This window comes from Staurois parvus, unplaced genomic scaffold (assembly GCF_062004578.1).
Source record: "Staurois parvus isolate SC_StPar_1 unplaced genomic scaffold, SC_StPar_1.0 ptg000364l, whole genome shotgun sequence".
In the NCBI taxonomy this organism is placed as follows: domain Eukaryota; kingdom Metazoa; phylum Chordata; class Amphibia; order Anura; family Ranidae; genus Staurois; species Staurois parvus.
This window is the reverse complement of record NW_028318160.1, coordinates 507,377-524,829: the sequence shown is the minus strand read 5'-3', so window position 1 is coordinate 524,829 and position 17,453 is coordinate 507,377. Positions and strand designations below refer to the sequence as shown.

The following is a 17,453-nucleotide window of genomic DNA, read 5'->3' as shown; positions in this document are numbered from 1 at the left end:
CAGCGCAGCATTACCTTTTTGGGGCTGATTCTCTCCACCACGGGGGTTGCGATGGATCCCCAAAAGGTATCGGTAATTTTAGAATGGCCGGTACCTACGGACAAGAAAGGCGTACAACTCTTTATTGGATTTGTGAACTTTTACAGGAAGTTCATCAAGAACTTCTCGGGCCTTGTGTCTCCCATTACCCAGCTCACCAAGCAGGGGACCCGTTTCCGGTGGACCCAAGCAGCCTTTGAGACTTTAAAGGAACTATTTACTTCTGCCCCGATCCTTAGTCATCATGACTCCTCTCTGCCTTATATCCTGGAGGTGGACGCTTTGGAGAACACAGTAGGGGCCATTCTATCCCAGAGAAAAGGTGCCAAGGAACTGATGCACCCAGTGGCCTTCTTCAAGGAAACTTACACCGGCAGAGAGAAATTATGACATCGGAGACCGGGAACTCCTGGCTATTAAAACAGCCCTGGAGGAGTGGAGGTATCTGCTGGAAGGCGCCACACATCCAATCCTGATTTTCACGGACCATAAGAATCTGGAATACTTGAGGAGGACCGCCAAACGTCTGAGACCACGCCAAGCAAGATGGGCACTCTTCTTTTCCAGATTCGTGTTCCACATCACGTACAGACCCGGGTCCAAGAATACAAAGCCCGGTGCTCTATCACGTATGTTTGAGAAGCCAGAAGGAATCCCCAAACCCAGCACCATCCTGTCCACGGGAAACTTTCTTGCCCTCCAAACAGAACTACGCTCTAGATTACAGACTGCATCCATGGGAATGCCAAGCCTGGGGTATCTCTACAGAGCAAGGAGGGTCTCTTCTGGAAAGAAGGGCAAATTGTGGTACCTGAGAAGGTCCGAACCCTAGTTCTGGGGCACTGTCACGATCACCCTCTGGCAGGCCATTTTGGAACTGCGAAAACCTTGGAACTACTCCAGCAGACATTTTGGTGGCCAAATATGGCGAAAGATTGCGAACATTACGTAAAGACCTGCGCCACGTGTCAGCGGAATAAGCCCACCAGAAGTAAGGCCTGGGGCTTATTACGACCATTACCCATACCGGATCGACCATGGCAGATGATTTCGATGGACTTTATTGTGGACCCATCCCATGGCCATTCAGCGATTTTTGTAATCATTTATCGATTATCAAAAATGGCCCATTTTTTGCCACTAAAGAGTACGCCTTCGACTATGGAAACGGCACAGATCTTTGTAAAAGAAGTAGTCAAGCTTCATGGGATTCCAGAAGACATCGTCTTGGACCGGGGAGTCCAATTTACCTCAAAAGTCTGGAGAGCATTATGCGAAGTCCTGGGGATCAAGCTGTCCCTTTCATCGGCCTACCACCCACAGACGAATGGGCAGACAGAAAAGACAAACCAGACGCTGGAGCAGTACTTGAGGTGCTACACGTCTTTTCTTCAAAACGACTGGCTGGCACTCTTGCCATTGGCGGAATTCACGTATAATAACGCAATTCATTCTGCTACGGGGCAATCCCCATTCTTCACCAATTACGGGTTTCACCCCACGTTTTTACCTGACCTGATTCCAGAAAGCCAGTTCCAGCTACACAGAATATGCTGGATTTTTTCTCAGCCAATAACAAGGTACTTCAAAAAGCCATTACGAAGGCCCAGGAGGACAGTAAGAGGGCCTTCGACAGGAAAAGAAGAGGGAAGCTAAGCTTGCAACCAGGGGATCAGGTCTGGTTAGCCACTACCAATTTGAGGTTGTCTTGTCCTTCGAAAAAGCTGGGGCCGAAATTTATGGGCCCATTCCGGGTGAAACGGAGAATCAATGAGGTGGCATACGAGTTGGTACTCCCAAGAACCTTCAAGAGGCAATCATTGATTGCAGGAAAAGAGGCGGCCAGACACAGTTCCTGATCAAGTGGAAGGGCTATGGTCCTGAAGAGAACTCATGGGAACCGGCCCAAAATGTTCACGCCCCTAGACTGGTCCGGGAGTTCTATCGTAGCCACCCACGGGAGAGAGATCGGTTGGACATCCGGAGGATGCCCGTAGGGGGGGGGCAATGTCAGGGATGGCGGCAACGAATGGCTCTGCGCATGCGCAGAGCGCCGATCCATTCTAGTTGGCGGACACTAGGACCTGGACGGCGGCGGCCGCGCATGCGCACTTACGATCGCGGCTGCTCGTCTGGCATCAATGGCAGGGCAGGGCGCACTATTTAAACCTGCCCTGCACCTACACTCATTGCCATATGGTCTTATTCCTGTGTTCCTGTATTCCCGTTCTTTGAGATTCGTTGCTGACCTGCCTGGACCTGACCTCTGCTGACTTCTCCTGCTCTGACCCCTGGCTAAGTTTGACCTCTCTTTTGGATATCCTTACCTGATCTGAACTACTGGTACCGACCCCGGCGAGTGACCTGACTATTCTTCTGCCTGCTGCCCTGTACTATGCTGACCCCTCTGTTACCGACCTGGCCCGTTTCACTACGCTCATCCATCCATCTGGCACAGATCCAGCCATCCCTGCTTCCGCCTTCTGCCTCTTCACGTCAGGCTCTCCACCTGCACAGACCCCCGGCGGATTCCTCTACCGCAGACGGGTGTACTCAGGGGCCGCGACCTGGTTCCAGTCTGCTCCAAGTCCATCCCCACCATCAGGGGCCCTGGTGAACAAGCAGGCTGGGGCTTAGACTCTGCGCTCTGGGGAACCCTGTCCTGTGGGCTGCTAGAGGTACCGCCAGGTGGTTGCTAACATCCTGACACCCGGGAAAACCCTTTACGGCTGCCTTACAGCTCAGGATCAACTTCAATCCCCCCTTTCACCGCACAGCCAGGTGTGCAGACCAATACTGAAGATTTTTCTGAAATTGATTTTTTAAATTAGTTTTTCCCAGCCAATTTACTGCAATACAAACCTTTTTGCTCAGCAATATATTGATAACAATCCCAGTACATCCTATGCCCATTCTTTTCTATGGAGATGTCTCACAGTGGAGGAGTTAAAATTGTTTTTGGGCCTTACGTTTAACATGGGGCTTACAAAAAAAACGAATTGCATGCCTTCTGGTCCACCAACCCCATCCATCATATGCCCATCTATTCTGCTGTAATGTCCAGGTTACGTTATGATCTGATCATGCTATTCCTGCATTTCAATGATGCCCTCCCCGAGATCATACCAACTTCGACAAACTATACAAAATCTGCCCCCTAATAAATTCTTTTGCTAAGAGATTTGCAGAACTTTATGTCCCTAAGCAACACATTTGTGTGGATGAATCCCTTGTCCACTTCAGTGGCAGGCTGGAATTCAAGCAATACATTCCCAAAAGGGCCAGGTATGGATTGAAGCTGAACAAGCTCTGTGAAAGAGCTACAGGATATGTGCATGCCCTCCGTGTGTACGAAGGCAAAGACTTCCAGATCCAGCCTTGAGTGCCCAACCAAGTGGAAAAATTGTCTGGGACCTGGCATTCCCACTGTTCCAAAAAGATGAGAAAACCTTAGCCTGCGTTACCACCCAAAGAAATAGAAAGGGCTTCCCACAAATTCTAGTAACCACAAGGCTAAAAAGGGGGGAATCCGCAAGTCTGAGAAATGAGGAAGTGTTGACCATGAAGTGGAGAGATACGTGAGATGTTTACACCCTGTCCACCATTCACAGTTACACTTCAGTGGAAATTCACGGAAGACGCGGTCCCATCCATAAACCTAAATGTATCCACGATTATAATTGGTTTATGAGGGGGATTTAAATGATCAAATGCTACAGCCCTATTTGTCAGCAAGAAAGTGCCTCTTCTGGTATAACCCACCACCTTCTTCAAATATATAGAAGAAATTATCTCTGCCCTGATCTACCAGCAAGGATCCCCCACCAGAAAACATTTGCTCTGATTGTGTGAGCAGACTTCACGAGCAATATTTTCCAGAAAACACAGAATCAGGAAGAAAATGCCACAAAAAAATGTTGGGTATGCAGCAGAAGAGGAGTTAGGAGAGACACCAGTGTTCATTATCCCCAATGTCCCTCCCAACCAGGCCTATGCATCGGAGACTGCTTCCGACATTATCACGTCACTAAAATATTAGTTCCCCTTATTTTTAACAGCTTGCCATTTCCAAGTTTCTAAAATCCATGCTGATTATTTGCATGCTGCTTTGATTGACCATGCCTTTGCCTACCATGTAAACTAAAACTGGCCTGTTTACCGACAATGCCTCTGCCTGCCCTCTGGAATGTTTCTAAACTGCTTTTCTGCCTTCCACCTGAACTGACCCTAGCATGTTTACCAATAATGCTTTCGCCTGCAGTCTAGATTGTTTCTAAACTATGTTTCTGCCTTCTACCTGCACTGACCTCGACCTGTTAATTGACCATGTTTTTTGCCTGCCACTTGAACTGATCTTTTGCCCTTCTCCTGTAGTAGTGGGATGCAAGATAACACAGTAGTCTCACATGTGTGAGGGGCTTCAGAGTAGAGAAAAACAGTTTTTGGTTTTCTTCGGGTTTTGTAATTCCCGGATCAGGGTCTGTTAGTCTGGAGGCTTCAAAGGGATTGGGTGGGGCGAAGCTTCTACCCCTGTGGCCAGGTCTTACATGATTGAGGTCTTAAACCTGATGTTCCTTCCTGCTGCCTGGACCAATACTGTGCTGATCATATCTCTGCCTGCTGCCTGTAATGACCCAGGACTGTTTTTGGACTATGTTACTGCCAGCTGCCTGGACTATTAATTTGGCTATTGCTGACCACATCTCTGCTTGCTTCCTGGACCACTGCGCTCCTCTGCAGACAACTTCTCTACTATAACCACAGGTAACCTTCTGTTTACCCTTTGTTTAGCTAGGCTGTGAAAAAGTCTCATGCATGCGGTATCTCCATACTCAGGAGGAGTAGCAGAATGTATCTTGGGGTGTAATTCTTGTTATGTCCATGCTGTGTTTTTAGAAAGATCTTATAAGTTGACAACTTTGTATAAAAAAAAAAAAAAGTTTCAATTTTCTTTCCACATTTTTCAAAAAGTTGTGGAAAAAAAATGTCACATTCAAAATACTCATTATGCCTCATAGAATATATGTTGGGGGTGTTTGCTTTCCAAAATGGGTTATTTTGTGGGTGTTTCCACTATTCTGGTGCTCCATGGCCTTCAAAAATGTGATAGGTATACAGGAAATTAAAAGTGTAATTTATGCCCCTAGAACGCCTGATGGTGCTACTTGGATGTATGTGGACGGGTTGTGAAAAAGTCTCACATATGTGGTATTGCCATACTCAGGAGTAGCAGAATGTGTTTTGGGGTGTCATTGCAAGTATTCATATGCTGTATGTAAGAAATAACTTGTTAATATGAACATTTTGTTTTACAAAAAAAATTTTATTTCTTCATTCTCCCAAGAATTGTGGGAAAAAATGACAACTTCAAAAAAACTCACCATGCCTCTTACTAAATAGCTTGGACTGTCTATTTGTACTTTCCTGGCATGTTAGGGGCTCAAGAAATGAGATAGGCCGTCCGGACATCAGGTGTGATCTATTTTCAATGTGTCTGGCCACCGAACAATGTTCCCTGAAGTCTGCATTTTCTGCTCATGAGGTAAATATGTGGGGTTTGAGGAGGTTCTGCTGCTGTTTAACTGAGACCAGGACCAGAATTAACCCCTCAGGCTCTTCGCTGCATTATCAGGCCCCACCCTGGTGGATAGCACTTCTGCCTTGCAATGCTGAGTATCTGGGTTCTAATCTTGGCCAGGACACAATGAGCATGGAGTGCAAAGAAACCTGCTCTGATGAAGAGGGACAGCCCTTGAAACTGGTCAGTGGTAATGCATTCTAGACGGTGACTGCATGCTCTCTAATAGGATCCACTACATTTCCCTGTGCAGTGTGGGCTGAGCAGGTCTCTTCCTTGATGCCATTTTATGTGATATAGCAAAGTCTATACAGAATAGAAAAATAAGCCACCCTAATCATCTCATGCTCTGCATTCAGGTATGTGAAAATGGTCAATGGCAACATATTAACAATATTAAATTACTTATCAGTAAAGGTTGTTAAAAGGCTTACACTATTTAATAACCTTTAATATATGTAAAAAAGGTTAAATGTGTCATAAAATGTTATATAGCAACAAAAGTACTGATATTTCAGCAACAATTTAGGCCAAGAGGTGTATTTTTATGCAACTTAAATATTCAGAATACCTCTCTACATAAAATCTTAGTATGGGGCAATTTCCATGTTTATGCATCCTTTTTTCCAATACCCTAATATTTTACTGTGTATTAACTTTAATATCATATATATATATATATATATATATATCATTTATTTGGTAAGATAACTTGAGACTTACACTCCACTGTAACAATGTATTTGTGGCGGACATCTCCTTCTGTGTTCTTGGCAATACACTCATACTCTCCATCATCATCCTCATTCACATTTTCAATATGAAGGATCTTCTTATATTCATCAAAGTTAAGGCGATTAAGGTCCATATTACCAGTGAAAGGCTGCCACTCAATGTCTGGAGTGGGGCTATCCAGAAAAAAAGATTATAAAAAAAAAATGTATGGAATAAAATAAGCAGACACAGCTATACTCTGTCTTGTGTGTTCAATATTTTATACTGAAATGTATGACTATGCTCTCAATTATCACAAAGCATGTTACTTCCTCTTCTAGGGTCCCAGGCCAATGCTCTCCACTCCTCTTTTGAGTGTGTCCCCATAGCAAGCAGTGTGCTATGTGGGTACAAATGTGGGTGCACTCCCCTGCTGCTGCCTCTGTGTCCTGTAAGAGCAGTTAGAGAGGAGAGTGCAGCTGCAGACAGACACAGCACTGGACCAGGTGGGGATGGGAGAGCCATACTACTACTGGGACATTATTTACCTTAATGTATCTATACCACTTTTGCATCTACATTGTCCCATATAAGGAATCCAAAAAGGTATATACATAAAAAGTGATGAGTACAGCGCTGAAAAAATTATTATATATAACAAAATATATAAAAGTGCACAAATAGTAATATGAAATTATTAAACACAAATGATATCATGGAAGTGACTCGCTACAATGAGCGCAAATAAATACGTGCGACTGTGAAAGTCAATAAACAGACAAAGAAAGTGTTCATATAATGGTGAAGGTCTGAAGGTTGAAACAACGGTCAAAAATTGTGCCGCATACAGATCTTGTTGCACAGGCGGTATCAAAGAATTTCATGTGACTTTAATCCATGTGACTTTAATCCGTGCAGGGAATGTGATAAAAATGCACATTCACCAGATGCGCATACTAAAAGCGCAATATGTTGAATCATATAATGACCATAAGATCTGCAGGAAGCCCCCTTTAGGTGGACCAGACAAGCAGCATAGGAAGAGCCTCCCTCCTCTGGATCTGAGACTGCTCTGCAACTGTTCTCCGGATGGAGTCCTGGAAATCGTTTAGCTCAATTCAGAGCCAAGAAAGAAGGTGCTCCTAGTGTAGTAATTTGATCAGATTTATTTAGGTATAAAATAATATATTTTCCACGTGGAAAATCTTAGAGATGGCAGCCATCTTAGAGAGTGGCTGGTCAGTCTCACTGGTTTTAAACTTTGTTTTTGGCGCTATTTTCCACGTGGATGATATATTATTTTATACCTAAATAAATCTGATCAAATACTACACTAAGAGCACCTTCTTTTTTGGCTCTGAACTGAGCTAAACGATTTCCAGGACTCCATCTGGAGAAAATTTGCAGTGCAATCTCAGATCTAGAGGAGGGAGTCTCTTCCTATGCTGCTTGCCTAGTCCACCTACGTAAAGGGGCTTCCTGCAGATCTTATGGCCATTATATGATTCAACATATTGCGCTTTTACTATGCGCATCTAGTGAATGCACATTTTTATCATATTCCCTGCAGATTAAAGTCACATGAAATTCTTTGATACCACCTGTGCAACAGGATCTGTATGCGGCACAATTTTTTGACTGGTGTTTATCAGACCTTCACCATTATATGAACACTTTCTTTGTCTGTTTATTGACTTTCACAGTCGCATGTATCTATTTGTGCTGATTGTAAAGAGTCACTTCTATGATATCACTTGAGTTTAATAATTTCATATTAGTATTTGTGCACGTTTATATATTTTTTTATATATAATAATTTCAGCGCTGCACCCACTTTTTATGTATGTTTTATATAAAGTTTTTGGGTTCCTTTTAGTGCATATGCTGCTGACCGCATCAGAATCTTGAGCGCTCGCTGATCTCTCAATATATACCAAAAAGGTATATGTTGACTAAGGCCCCTTTCACATTGGTGTACCCGTGGTTATTGTGCAGGTTACCCACGCTTTGCCATACACTTCCATTAAAATTGGCTGTTTTGGTGCATTTTTTGAAAGCGCACCAAAAGTCCTGCTTGTAGTGCCGTACCAGCACTGCCGTACCCCACAGCTGATCAGTGTGAAAGGGGCTTATATGATGGAAAGCTATTACAGACAAATAAAAGTTTTCGGTTTATTTTTATTTTGATTCCAACAAACTGTACACAAAACCTAGTTTTTAAATTTTTACATTGTCCAAAGGCCGGGGAATGCCAATAAATAGTGCTTCAATAGGAAGAGTGCTTTTGTTTCCCTGAAATTACATTGGATTATGCAGCATTACATGATACACAATACTACTTCAACTACTTTAAACTAATTGTGTTGCAATCAATCTCTGCATCCTGATATTGTAGCAAAATCACTGTACTTACAGTCCTTGAGCTATACACTCTAACTGCAGAGGCATTCCTTTTAGTGCCAAGTAGCGGCTTGTACTGCCTGTAGGTGCCATCATTTTAGGTTTGCGGAACTTCAAAGAGTTAGCTGCAAGGAAAATAAGAAATCAAATCAAAAGGAAATCACACCTTTTATTTAAAGTGTTACTAAACCCCTGCATTGCAGTAATATCTGGTCTTCCAGAGTACACACAACATGGAAATGCAACTATTTTAGTAAATATAAACTGCTAAATACCTTTTCTAATCAGCAGTTAGAGCAATCTTGGGACTTCTATCAGTGTCCAGCAGAGCACTGGTTAGAGCTTGTAGGGGGAGTTTTCATTCTCCCCTATGAGGCTGCAGGACCCTTGACCCTCTGTCTGGAAAGTGCTGATTGGGCCTGTGCTGATCACATGCTCTCTTACAAGAAACTGAGCATACCAAACTGAGCATGTGCAGCTTTCTCCCAAGGCTATGTTCTATCAGGAGATGGACTGGGGACTGTAGAAGAAGGGGAGGATCAGAAAAGGCAGGATCAAAACATCTTTTTTACACAATGTGGAGGATTAACCCATTAGGTTCCACAGCGAGTACAACAAGCATGCTTTACTGCACATACAGACTGGTTTTACTTTTGTGGGTTTAGTAACACTTTAATTCAATATCTTTTAAATCGCCAACAAATTAATTTGCAGTGCTTTTTAACCAGTCATCAATAGGTATTTTCCACATTTCTTCATAGACTCAAAGGTTGAATAATTAGGGTCCTTACACACTGCGACATCAGTTCAGTTATGTTTGCAAAAAGGTTACATGAGGTTACATCAGTCTTCATCAGTTTGTACATCCACCTTTAGTTCAGTTTACATCTGTTTATGTTCACAAAAACAGAAAAGGATGCAGACCTTTTGCTTTTTTTTTCTGCGGATATAAACTGAATCAGATGTAAACAGATGAGTGCCCGTTTACATCCACCCACACATACACAAATTGTGGTTCAGTTTGGATCAGTCTAAAAAACTGACAGATTTATCTAGTCTGAACTTCCATGTGTCCCTTTTTTTTATTAAAATGGGGTTAATTAATCCACCCTGGATATACCCAAAAGATAGGGTTGAGAACCAGTGATTTAGAGAGAGAGTATATATAGTAGAAAATTATTGTCCCAGTGTAAATGCCAATCACTGTCATATATACAAAGGCATTTTGACTACCTCTAATTAACTTACCAGTATATTTTTGGATTGAGGGAGTAAAATGGACATTTTCACAAATGACTAAAATAATATTTGAAGACACAGTAATTACAGTGGAGATTTTGAAAACATGGTTAAACCTAGAATTCTCCTTTATGGACGGATACTAGGTAAGGCATGTTGTTTTAAAATGCTGTTCAAATGACTAGATGCAGTGCCTTGAAAAAGTATTCATACCCCTTGAAAGTTTCCACATTTTGTCATATTACAACCAAAAATGTAAATATCTTTGCTTACTACACTTCTCTGATTTAATCTTCCATGTGGGGGCCATTTAAGAGGAGAATGTCTGGCCTTCTCCGTGAGGGGACATCACTACTGCTGGTATGCTCATGAGTGTTTACTGTTTTCCGCCAAGAGGATTGCCCTGATTACTGCCGAGGGGATATACAGGAATAGGATTGTTCTGAGTGTATGTTGAAGCTTTTTTACACCTGTATGTCGCAGCCTGGAGGTGAGCATGCACACTAGCTGGTGGTGGATTGCTCTTTGCAGTGGTCACTGGATTGTCACGTTTTGAAGAAACATTATTAGGACTGTGCACGGTTGCTTTGTATTTTTCATATTGTTTTCACATGGTTTATGCACATCATGTGATTCATCATTATCTAATATTTATATTGTTTACACATTGGGTCACGATTATTTGTATGTATGTTTTATGTATGTGGAAGCTGATTTGTTCATTATTCTTTGTCCACTTAATGCGGAGTTCCACTCGACCTATAAAAAAAAAAAAAAGTCAGCAGCTAAAAAAACTGTAGCTGCTGACTTTTAAAAAGCAGCCACTTACGTGTCCCTCGGTCCCGTGGTTTGTCCCCTACAGTTCGTTTCACCGGCTATCCTGGATTCCAGGAGGCCGGCATCTTCAGTGTGGGCACCCGGCTGTGATAGCTTGCAGCTTCACAGCCCGGTACCCACTGCGCATGCACGAGTAGCGCTGATCTTCATGAATGGTCCTGTAGTCTTGACCTGACACGTGTCCCAAAAGACTACAAGAAGGGAGGGAGGGAGGACACCTTCCGTTTCCGATCGCCTAGGCAATCGGACCGGAAGTGGGAGCGAGTACCTGTCAAAATCGGGTACCCGCTCCCCAAAGCTGCCAATCCTTAATGGGGAGCGGGGGAGCAGTTCTTAATGCGGAACTTCCCCTTTTAGGTAGAGCTCCGCTTTAATATTTGATTTATTGAGTCATGTTTTTACAAATGTATATTTATTTCATTTACACTTTTACATATTTATATATTTCTTGGTTCATCATTTTTGGTTCATCATTTATTGCAGGGGTTGGGTTTCCTCAGTCATTGGGTTGCGCATCATAATTTTCCCATTCACTTTTTTTGACACTATTGGTATTATAGGCAGGTGCTAGCAACCATCCTGGTTTGTTTTAGGATATTGGCAGCGCAGGAGGAATATTTATCATTTTGCACCACAATGTAGTAGTGCTCATCAGTATTGGGAGTGCACATCAGTGCAAGGAGTATGGGTTTGTGTTCATGCAGTGGCAGAGAGTACAGAAGTTCACACTGGTGCAGTGACAGAGGGCTAGGGAATGCACGTTGGTGTAGTGGTGCACATGTGTGAGACTGCCCTTCTGTATAGTGGTGGAGAGTGCAGGAGTGTGTGCTCTACAGTGATGGACGGTACTCATTGGTGCAGGGGTTTGTGTAAGCTATGAGCAGCATGGAAGTCAGGTGGGGTAGGAAGGTGTAAAGTTGCTAGGAGGAATGTATTCTGTGGAGGCCATATTGCCAGGAGTGATAAGCTGTGACCAGAGTAGGCTGTAAATAAAATTAAGTGGTAGAGAGGATTTGGCTCAGCGATGTGCTGGTGGGGGTGCTATAGACCTAGGGTCCCCAAGGGCCCAAGGGTGAGAGCCAGCGAGTCCCTGGAGGCAGGCATGGAGGAATGGGACCCCTCTCAGCTCACCCTGTACTGAGTGGGATTGGGGGGGGAGGGCATCCTGGGGAAGGAAGGAGAGTTTGTCTACAGAGTCACATGAGGGGTCTAGTAACTCTTACAGGAAGTTCAACGGAGCAGATACAGGCCTTTGTGGAAAGCCAAGCCAGCTACCAAGGTTTTCTCAGTTCCAGAGAGAAGTACAATGGAGGGTTGCCTTGAAATAAGGGTTGGACTACCCATATGTGACCAGCAGACAATGGACAAGGTGAAAGCCAAGAGTCCTAAATGGGAAGAGGATCTCATTTGGGATTACCTGTATGTCCTGAGGCATTCTTGAGAGCATCGTTATCCTAGGTTTTTGACCTGCTTCCAGGACATTAAGAAGGAGGGGCCTGGGGGGGTGCCATCTAAGGACAGAGTGGCGGTGGGGAAAACAAAACCGTAACTACTCTATTAACATTTGGGGGTCAGATGGATGCATAGTCCAAGTTCCAGATCCAAATTATTACTGTTGAGCTGGATTGCATTTTTGTTTAGCCCCTGTGTTTGTCTCTTGGGTAACTCCCCAAGCCTTATGATGGAAGGAGTCATTAGTATGGATTCTCAGCTCCCTATAAGCTACTGAAAAAAAAAAAGATGAGGGGACCCTCTGTTTTGTTCTTTGGCAGGTTGCCAGGTCATTGTTCAGCCACCTTGTTGGAGAAAAGTTTGTTGTTGACAAGTGAAGGGGGTGGACCCATTTGGCCTTGTTGATGCCTTTAAAGCAGCGGTTCTCAACCTTTGGGTCGCGACCCCTTTGGGGGTCGAACGACACTTTCACAGGGGTCGCCTAAGACCATCGGAAAACACATATTTCCGATGGCCTTAGGAACCGAGACACCACTCCTCTATCCGTCTCCAGGTGTGGACGGGATGACATGCCGTCCCTGTCATCTGGACACACCCCCGGGATCAATCTTCGCCGGTGATTGGCCGCCGGAACTGTAGCTCAGGAGAGGCACACAGGCGGCCAATCACCGGCGAGGAGATGGAGCTTGGAGAGGAGGAGCCAAGCAGCACCGCGAAGTTCGAGCGAGTGAAGAGGAGGAGAGCGGCCGGAGAAGGAAGACATCTGACCGGTAAGTGTCTGTACCATGGGAAAGGGAGGGAGCGAGCGAGCCCAGGCTGGAGCAGGGGTCAGCAAGGTAAGTATCATTGGTGTCAGTGGGAGGAATAGGTGTCACTAATACCAATGATGGGGCACTATTCCTCCCCCCACTGACACCAACGATGGGGCACTATTCCTCCCCCCACTGACACCAACGATGGGGCACTATTCCTCCCCCACTGACACCAACGATGGGGCACTATTCCTCCCCCCACTGACACCAACGATGGGGCACTATTCCTCCCACTGATACCAACGATGGGGCACAATACCTCCCACTGACACCAACGTTGGGGCACTATTGCTCCCCCTGATACCAACGATGGGGCACTATTCCTCCCCCCACTGACACCAACGATGGGGCACTATTCCTCCCCCCACTGACACCAACGATGGGGCACTATTCCTCCCCCACTGACACCAACGATGGGGCACTATTCCTCCCCCCACTGACACCAACGATGGGGCACTATTCCTCCCACTGATACCAACGATGGGGCACAATACCTCCCACTGACACCAACGTTGGGGCACTATTGCTCCCCCTGATACCAACGATGGGGCACTATTCCTCCCACTGACAACAATGATGGGGCACTATTCCTCCCACTGACACCAACGATGGGGCATTATTCTTCCCACTGACACCAAGGATGGGTACTATTCCTCCCACTGACACCAACGATGGGGCACTATTCCTCCCACTGATACCAACGATGGGGCACTATTCCTCCCACTGACACCAATGTTGGGGCACTATTGCTCCCCCTGATACCAATGTTGGGGCACTATTGCTCCCCCTGATACCAATGATGGGGCACTATTCCTCCCACTGACACCAATGATGGGGGCACTATTCCTCCCACTGACACCAATGATGGGGGCACTATTCCTGCCACTGATACCAATGATGGGGCACTATTCCTGCCACTGACACCAATGTTGGGGCACTATTCCTCCCACTGACACCAATGATGGGGCACTATTCCTCCCACTGACACCAATGATGGGGCACTATTCCTCCCACTGATACCAATGATGGGGCACTATTCCTCCCACTGACACCAGTGTTGGGGCACTATTCCTCCCACTGATACCAGTGATGGGACACTTTTCCTCCCACTGACATCAGTGATGGGACACTATTCCTCCCACTGACACCAGTGATGGGGCACTATTCCCCCCACTGACACCAGTGATGGGGCACTATTCCCCCCACTGACACCAATGATGGGGCACTATTCCTCCCACTGACACCAATGATGGGGCACTATTACTCCCCCTGACACCAATGATGGGGCACTATTCCCCCCACTGACACCTATGATGGGGCACTATTCCTCCCACTGACACCAATGATGGGGCACTATTCCTCCCACTGACACCAATGATGGGGCACTATTCCTCCCACTGACACCAATGATGGGGCACTATTCCTCCCACTGACGCCAATGATGGGGGCACTATTCCTCCCACTGACACCAATGATGGGGCACTATTCCTCCCACTGATACCAATGATGGGGCACTATTCCTCCCACTGATACCAATGATGGGGCACTATTCCTCCCACTGACACCAGTGTTGGGGCACTATTCCTCCCACTGATATCAGTGATGGGACACTTTTCCTCCCACTGACATCAGTGATGGGACACTATTCCTGCCACTGACACCAGTGAATGGGCACTATTCCCCCCACTGACACCAGTGATGGGGCACTATTCCCCCCACTGACACCAATGATGGGGCACTATTCCTCCCACTGACACCAATGATGGGGCACTATTACTCCCACTGACACCAATGATGGGGCACTATTCCCCCCACTGACACCTATGATGGGGCACTATTCCTCCCACTGACACCAATGATGGGGCACTATTCCTCCCACTGACACCAATGATGGGGCACTATTCCTCCCACTGACACCAATGATGGGGCACTATTCCTCCCACTGACACCAATGATGGGGGCACTATTCCTCCCACTGACACCAATGATGGGGGCACTATTCCTGCCACTGATACCAATGATGGGGCACTATTCCTGCCACTGACACCAATGTTGGGGCACTAGTGCTCCCCCTGATACCAATGATGGGGGCACTATTCCTCCCACTGACACCAATGATGGGGGCACTATTCCTGCCACTGATACCAATGATGGGGCACTATTCCTCCCACTGACACCAATGATGGGGCACTATTCCTCCCACTGACACCAATGATGGGGGCACTATTCCTCCCACTGATACCAATGATGGGGCACTATTCCTCCCACTGATACCAATGATGGGGCACTATTCCTCCCACTGACACCAGTGTTGGGGCACTATTCCTCCCACTGATACCAGTGATGGGACACTTTTCCTCCCACTGACATCAGTGATGGGACACTATTCCTCCCACTGACACCAATGATGGGGCACTATTCCCCCCACTGACACCAGTGATGGGGCACTATTCCCCCCACTGACACCAATGATGGGGCACTATTCCCCCCACTGACACCAATGATGGGGCACTATTACTCCCACTGACACCAATGATGGGGCACTATTCCCCCCACTGACACCTATGATGGGGCACTATTCCTAACACTGACACCAATGATGGGGCACTATTCCTCCCACTGACACCAATGATGGGGCACTATTCCTCCCACTGACACCAATGATGGGGCACTATTCCTCCCACTGACACCAATGATGGGGCACTATTCCCCCCACTGACACCTATGATGGGGCACTATTCCTCCCACTGACACCAATGATGGGGCACTATTCCTCCCACTGATACCAATGATGGGGCACTATTCCTCCCACTGATACCAATGATGGGGCACTATTCCTCCCACTGACACCAGTGTTGGGGCACTATTCCTCCCACTGATATCAGTGATGGGACACTTTTCCTCCCACTGACATCACTGATGGGACACTATTCCTCCCACTGACACCAGTGAATGGGCACTATTCCCCCCACTGACACCAGTGATGGGGCACTATTCCCCCCACTGACACCAATGATGGGGCACTATTCCTCCCACTGACACCAATGATGGGGCACTATTACTCCCACTGACACCAATGATGGGGCACTATTCCCCCCACTGACACCTATGATGGGGCACTATTCCTCCCACTGACACCAATGATGGGGCACTATTCCTCCCACTGACACCAATGATGGGGCACTATTCCTCCCACTGACACCAATGATGGGGCACTATTCCTCCCACTGACACCAATGATGGGGGCACTATTCCTCCCACTGACACCAATGATGGGGGCACTATTCCTGCCACTGATACCAATGATGGGGCACTATTCCTGCCACTGACACCAATGTTGGGGCACTAGTGCTCCCCCTGATACCAATGATGGGGGCACTATTCCTCCCACTGACACCAATGATGGGGGCACTATTCCTGCCACTGATACCAATGATGGGGCACTATTCCTCCCACTGACACCAATGATGGGGCACTATTCCTCCCACTGACACCAATGATGGGGGCACTATTCCTCCCACTGATACCAATGATGGGGCACTATTCCTCCCACTGATACCAATGATGGGGCACTATTCCTCCCACTGACACCAGTGTTGGGGCACTATTCCTCCCACTGATACCAGTGATGGGACACTTTTCCTCCCACTGACATCAGTGATGGGACACTATTCCTCCCACTGACACCAATGATGGGGCACTATTCCCCCCACTGACACCAGTGATGGGGCACTATTCCCCCCACTGACACCAATGATGGGGCACTATTCCCCCCACTGACACCAATGATGGGGCACTATTACTCCCACTGACACCAATGATGGGGCACTATTCCCCCCACTGACACCTATGATGGGGCACTATTCCTCCCACTGACACCAATGATGGGGCACTATTCCTCCCACTGACACCAATGATGGGGCACTATTCCTCCCACTGACACCAATGATGGGGCACTATTCCTCCCACTGACACCAATGATGGGGCACTATTCCCCCCACTGACACCTATGATGGGGCACTATTCCTCCCACTGACAGCAATGATGGGGCACTATTCCTACCACTGACACCAATGATGGGGCACTATTCCTACCACTGATACCAATGATGGTGCACTATTCCTCCCATTGACATCAGTGATGGGACACTATTCCTCCCACTGACACCAATGACGTGGCACTACTCCTCCCACTGCAAAATTACAGTTATGAAGTAGCAACGAAAATAATTTTATGGTTGGGGGCACCACAACATGAGGAACTGTATTAAGGGGTCACGGCATTAGAAAGGTTGAGAACCACTGCTTTAAAGGAAGGAATATATGTTTATCTTTGGTTGCTTCCAAGTTTCATATTATCACTATTGTGGGATTTGATATGTG

The 17,453-nt window shown here is 46.3% G+C and overlaps 1 protein-coding gene across 9 annotated transcripts in view; it reads right to left on the bottom strand.

Moving 5' to 3' along the window:
* L1CAM (L1 cell adhesion molecule) overlaps positions 1-17,453 on the bottom strand; it is a 721,289-nt gene that overhangs the window by 343,591 nt on the left and 360,245 nt on the right. For all 9 annotated transcript variants that reach the window (XM_089685157.1, XM_089685163.1, XM_089685158.1 and 6 more), the window contains 2 exons: positions 8,745-8,856; positions 6,341-6,525 (listed from right to left, as the gene is read on the bottom strand). In XM_089685157.1, the coding sequence (XP_089541283.1) occupies positions 6,341-6,525; positions 8,745-8,856 (297 nt within the window). The remainder of the gene's footprint in view (positions 1-6,340; positions 6,526-8,744; positions 8,857-17,453) is intronic.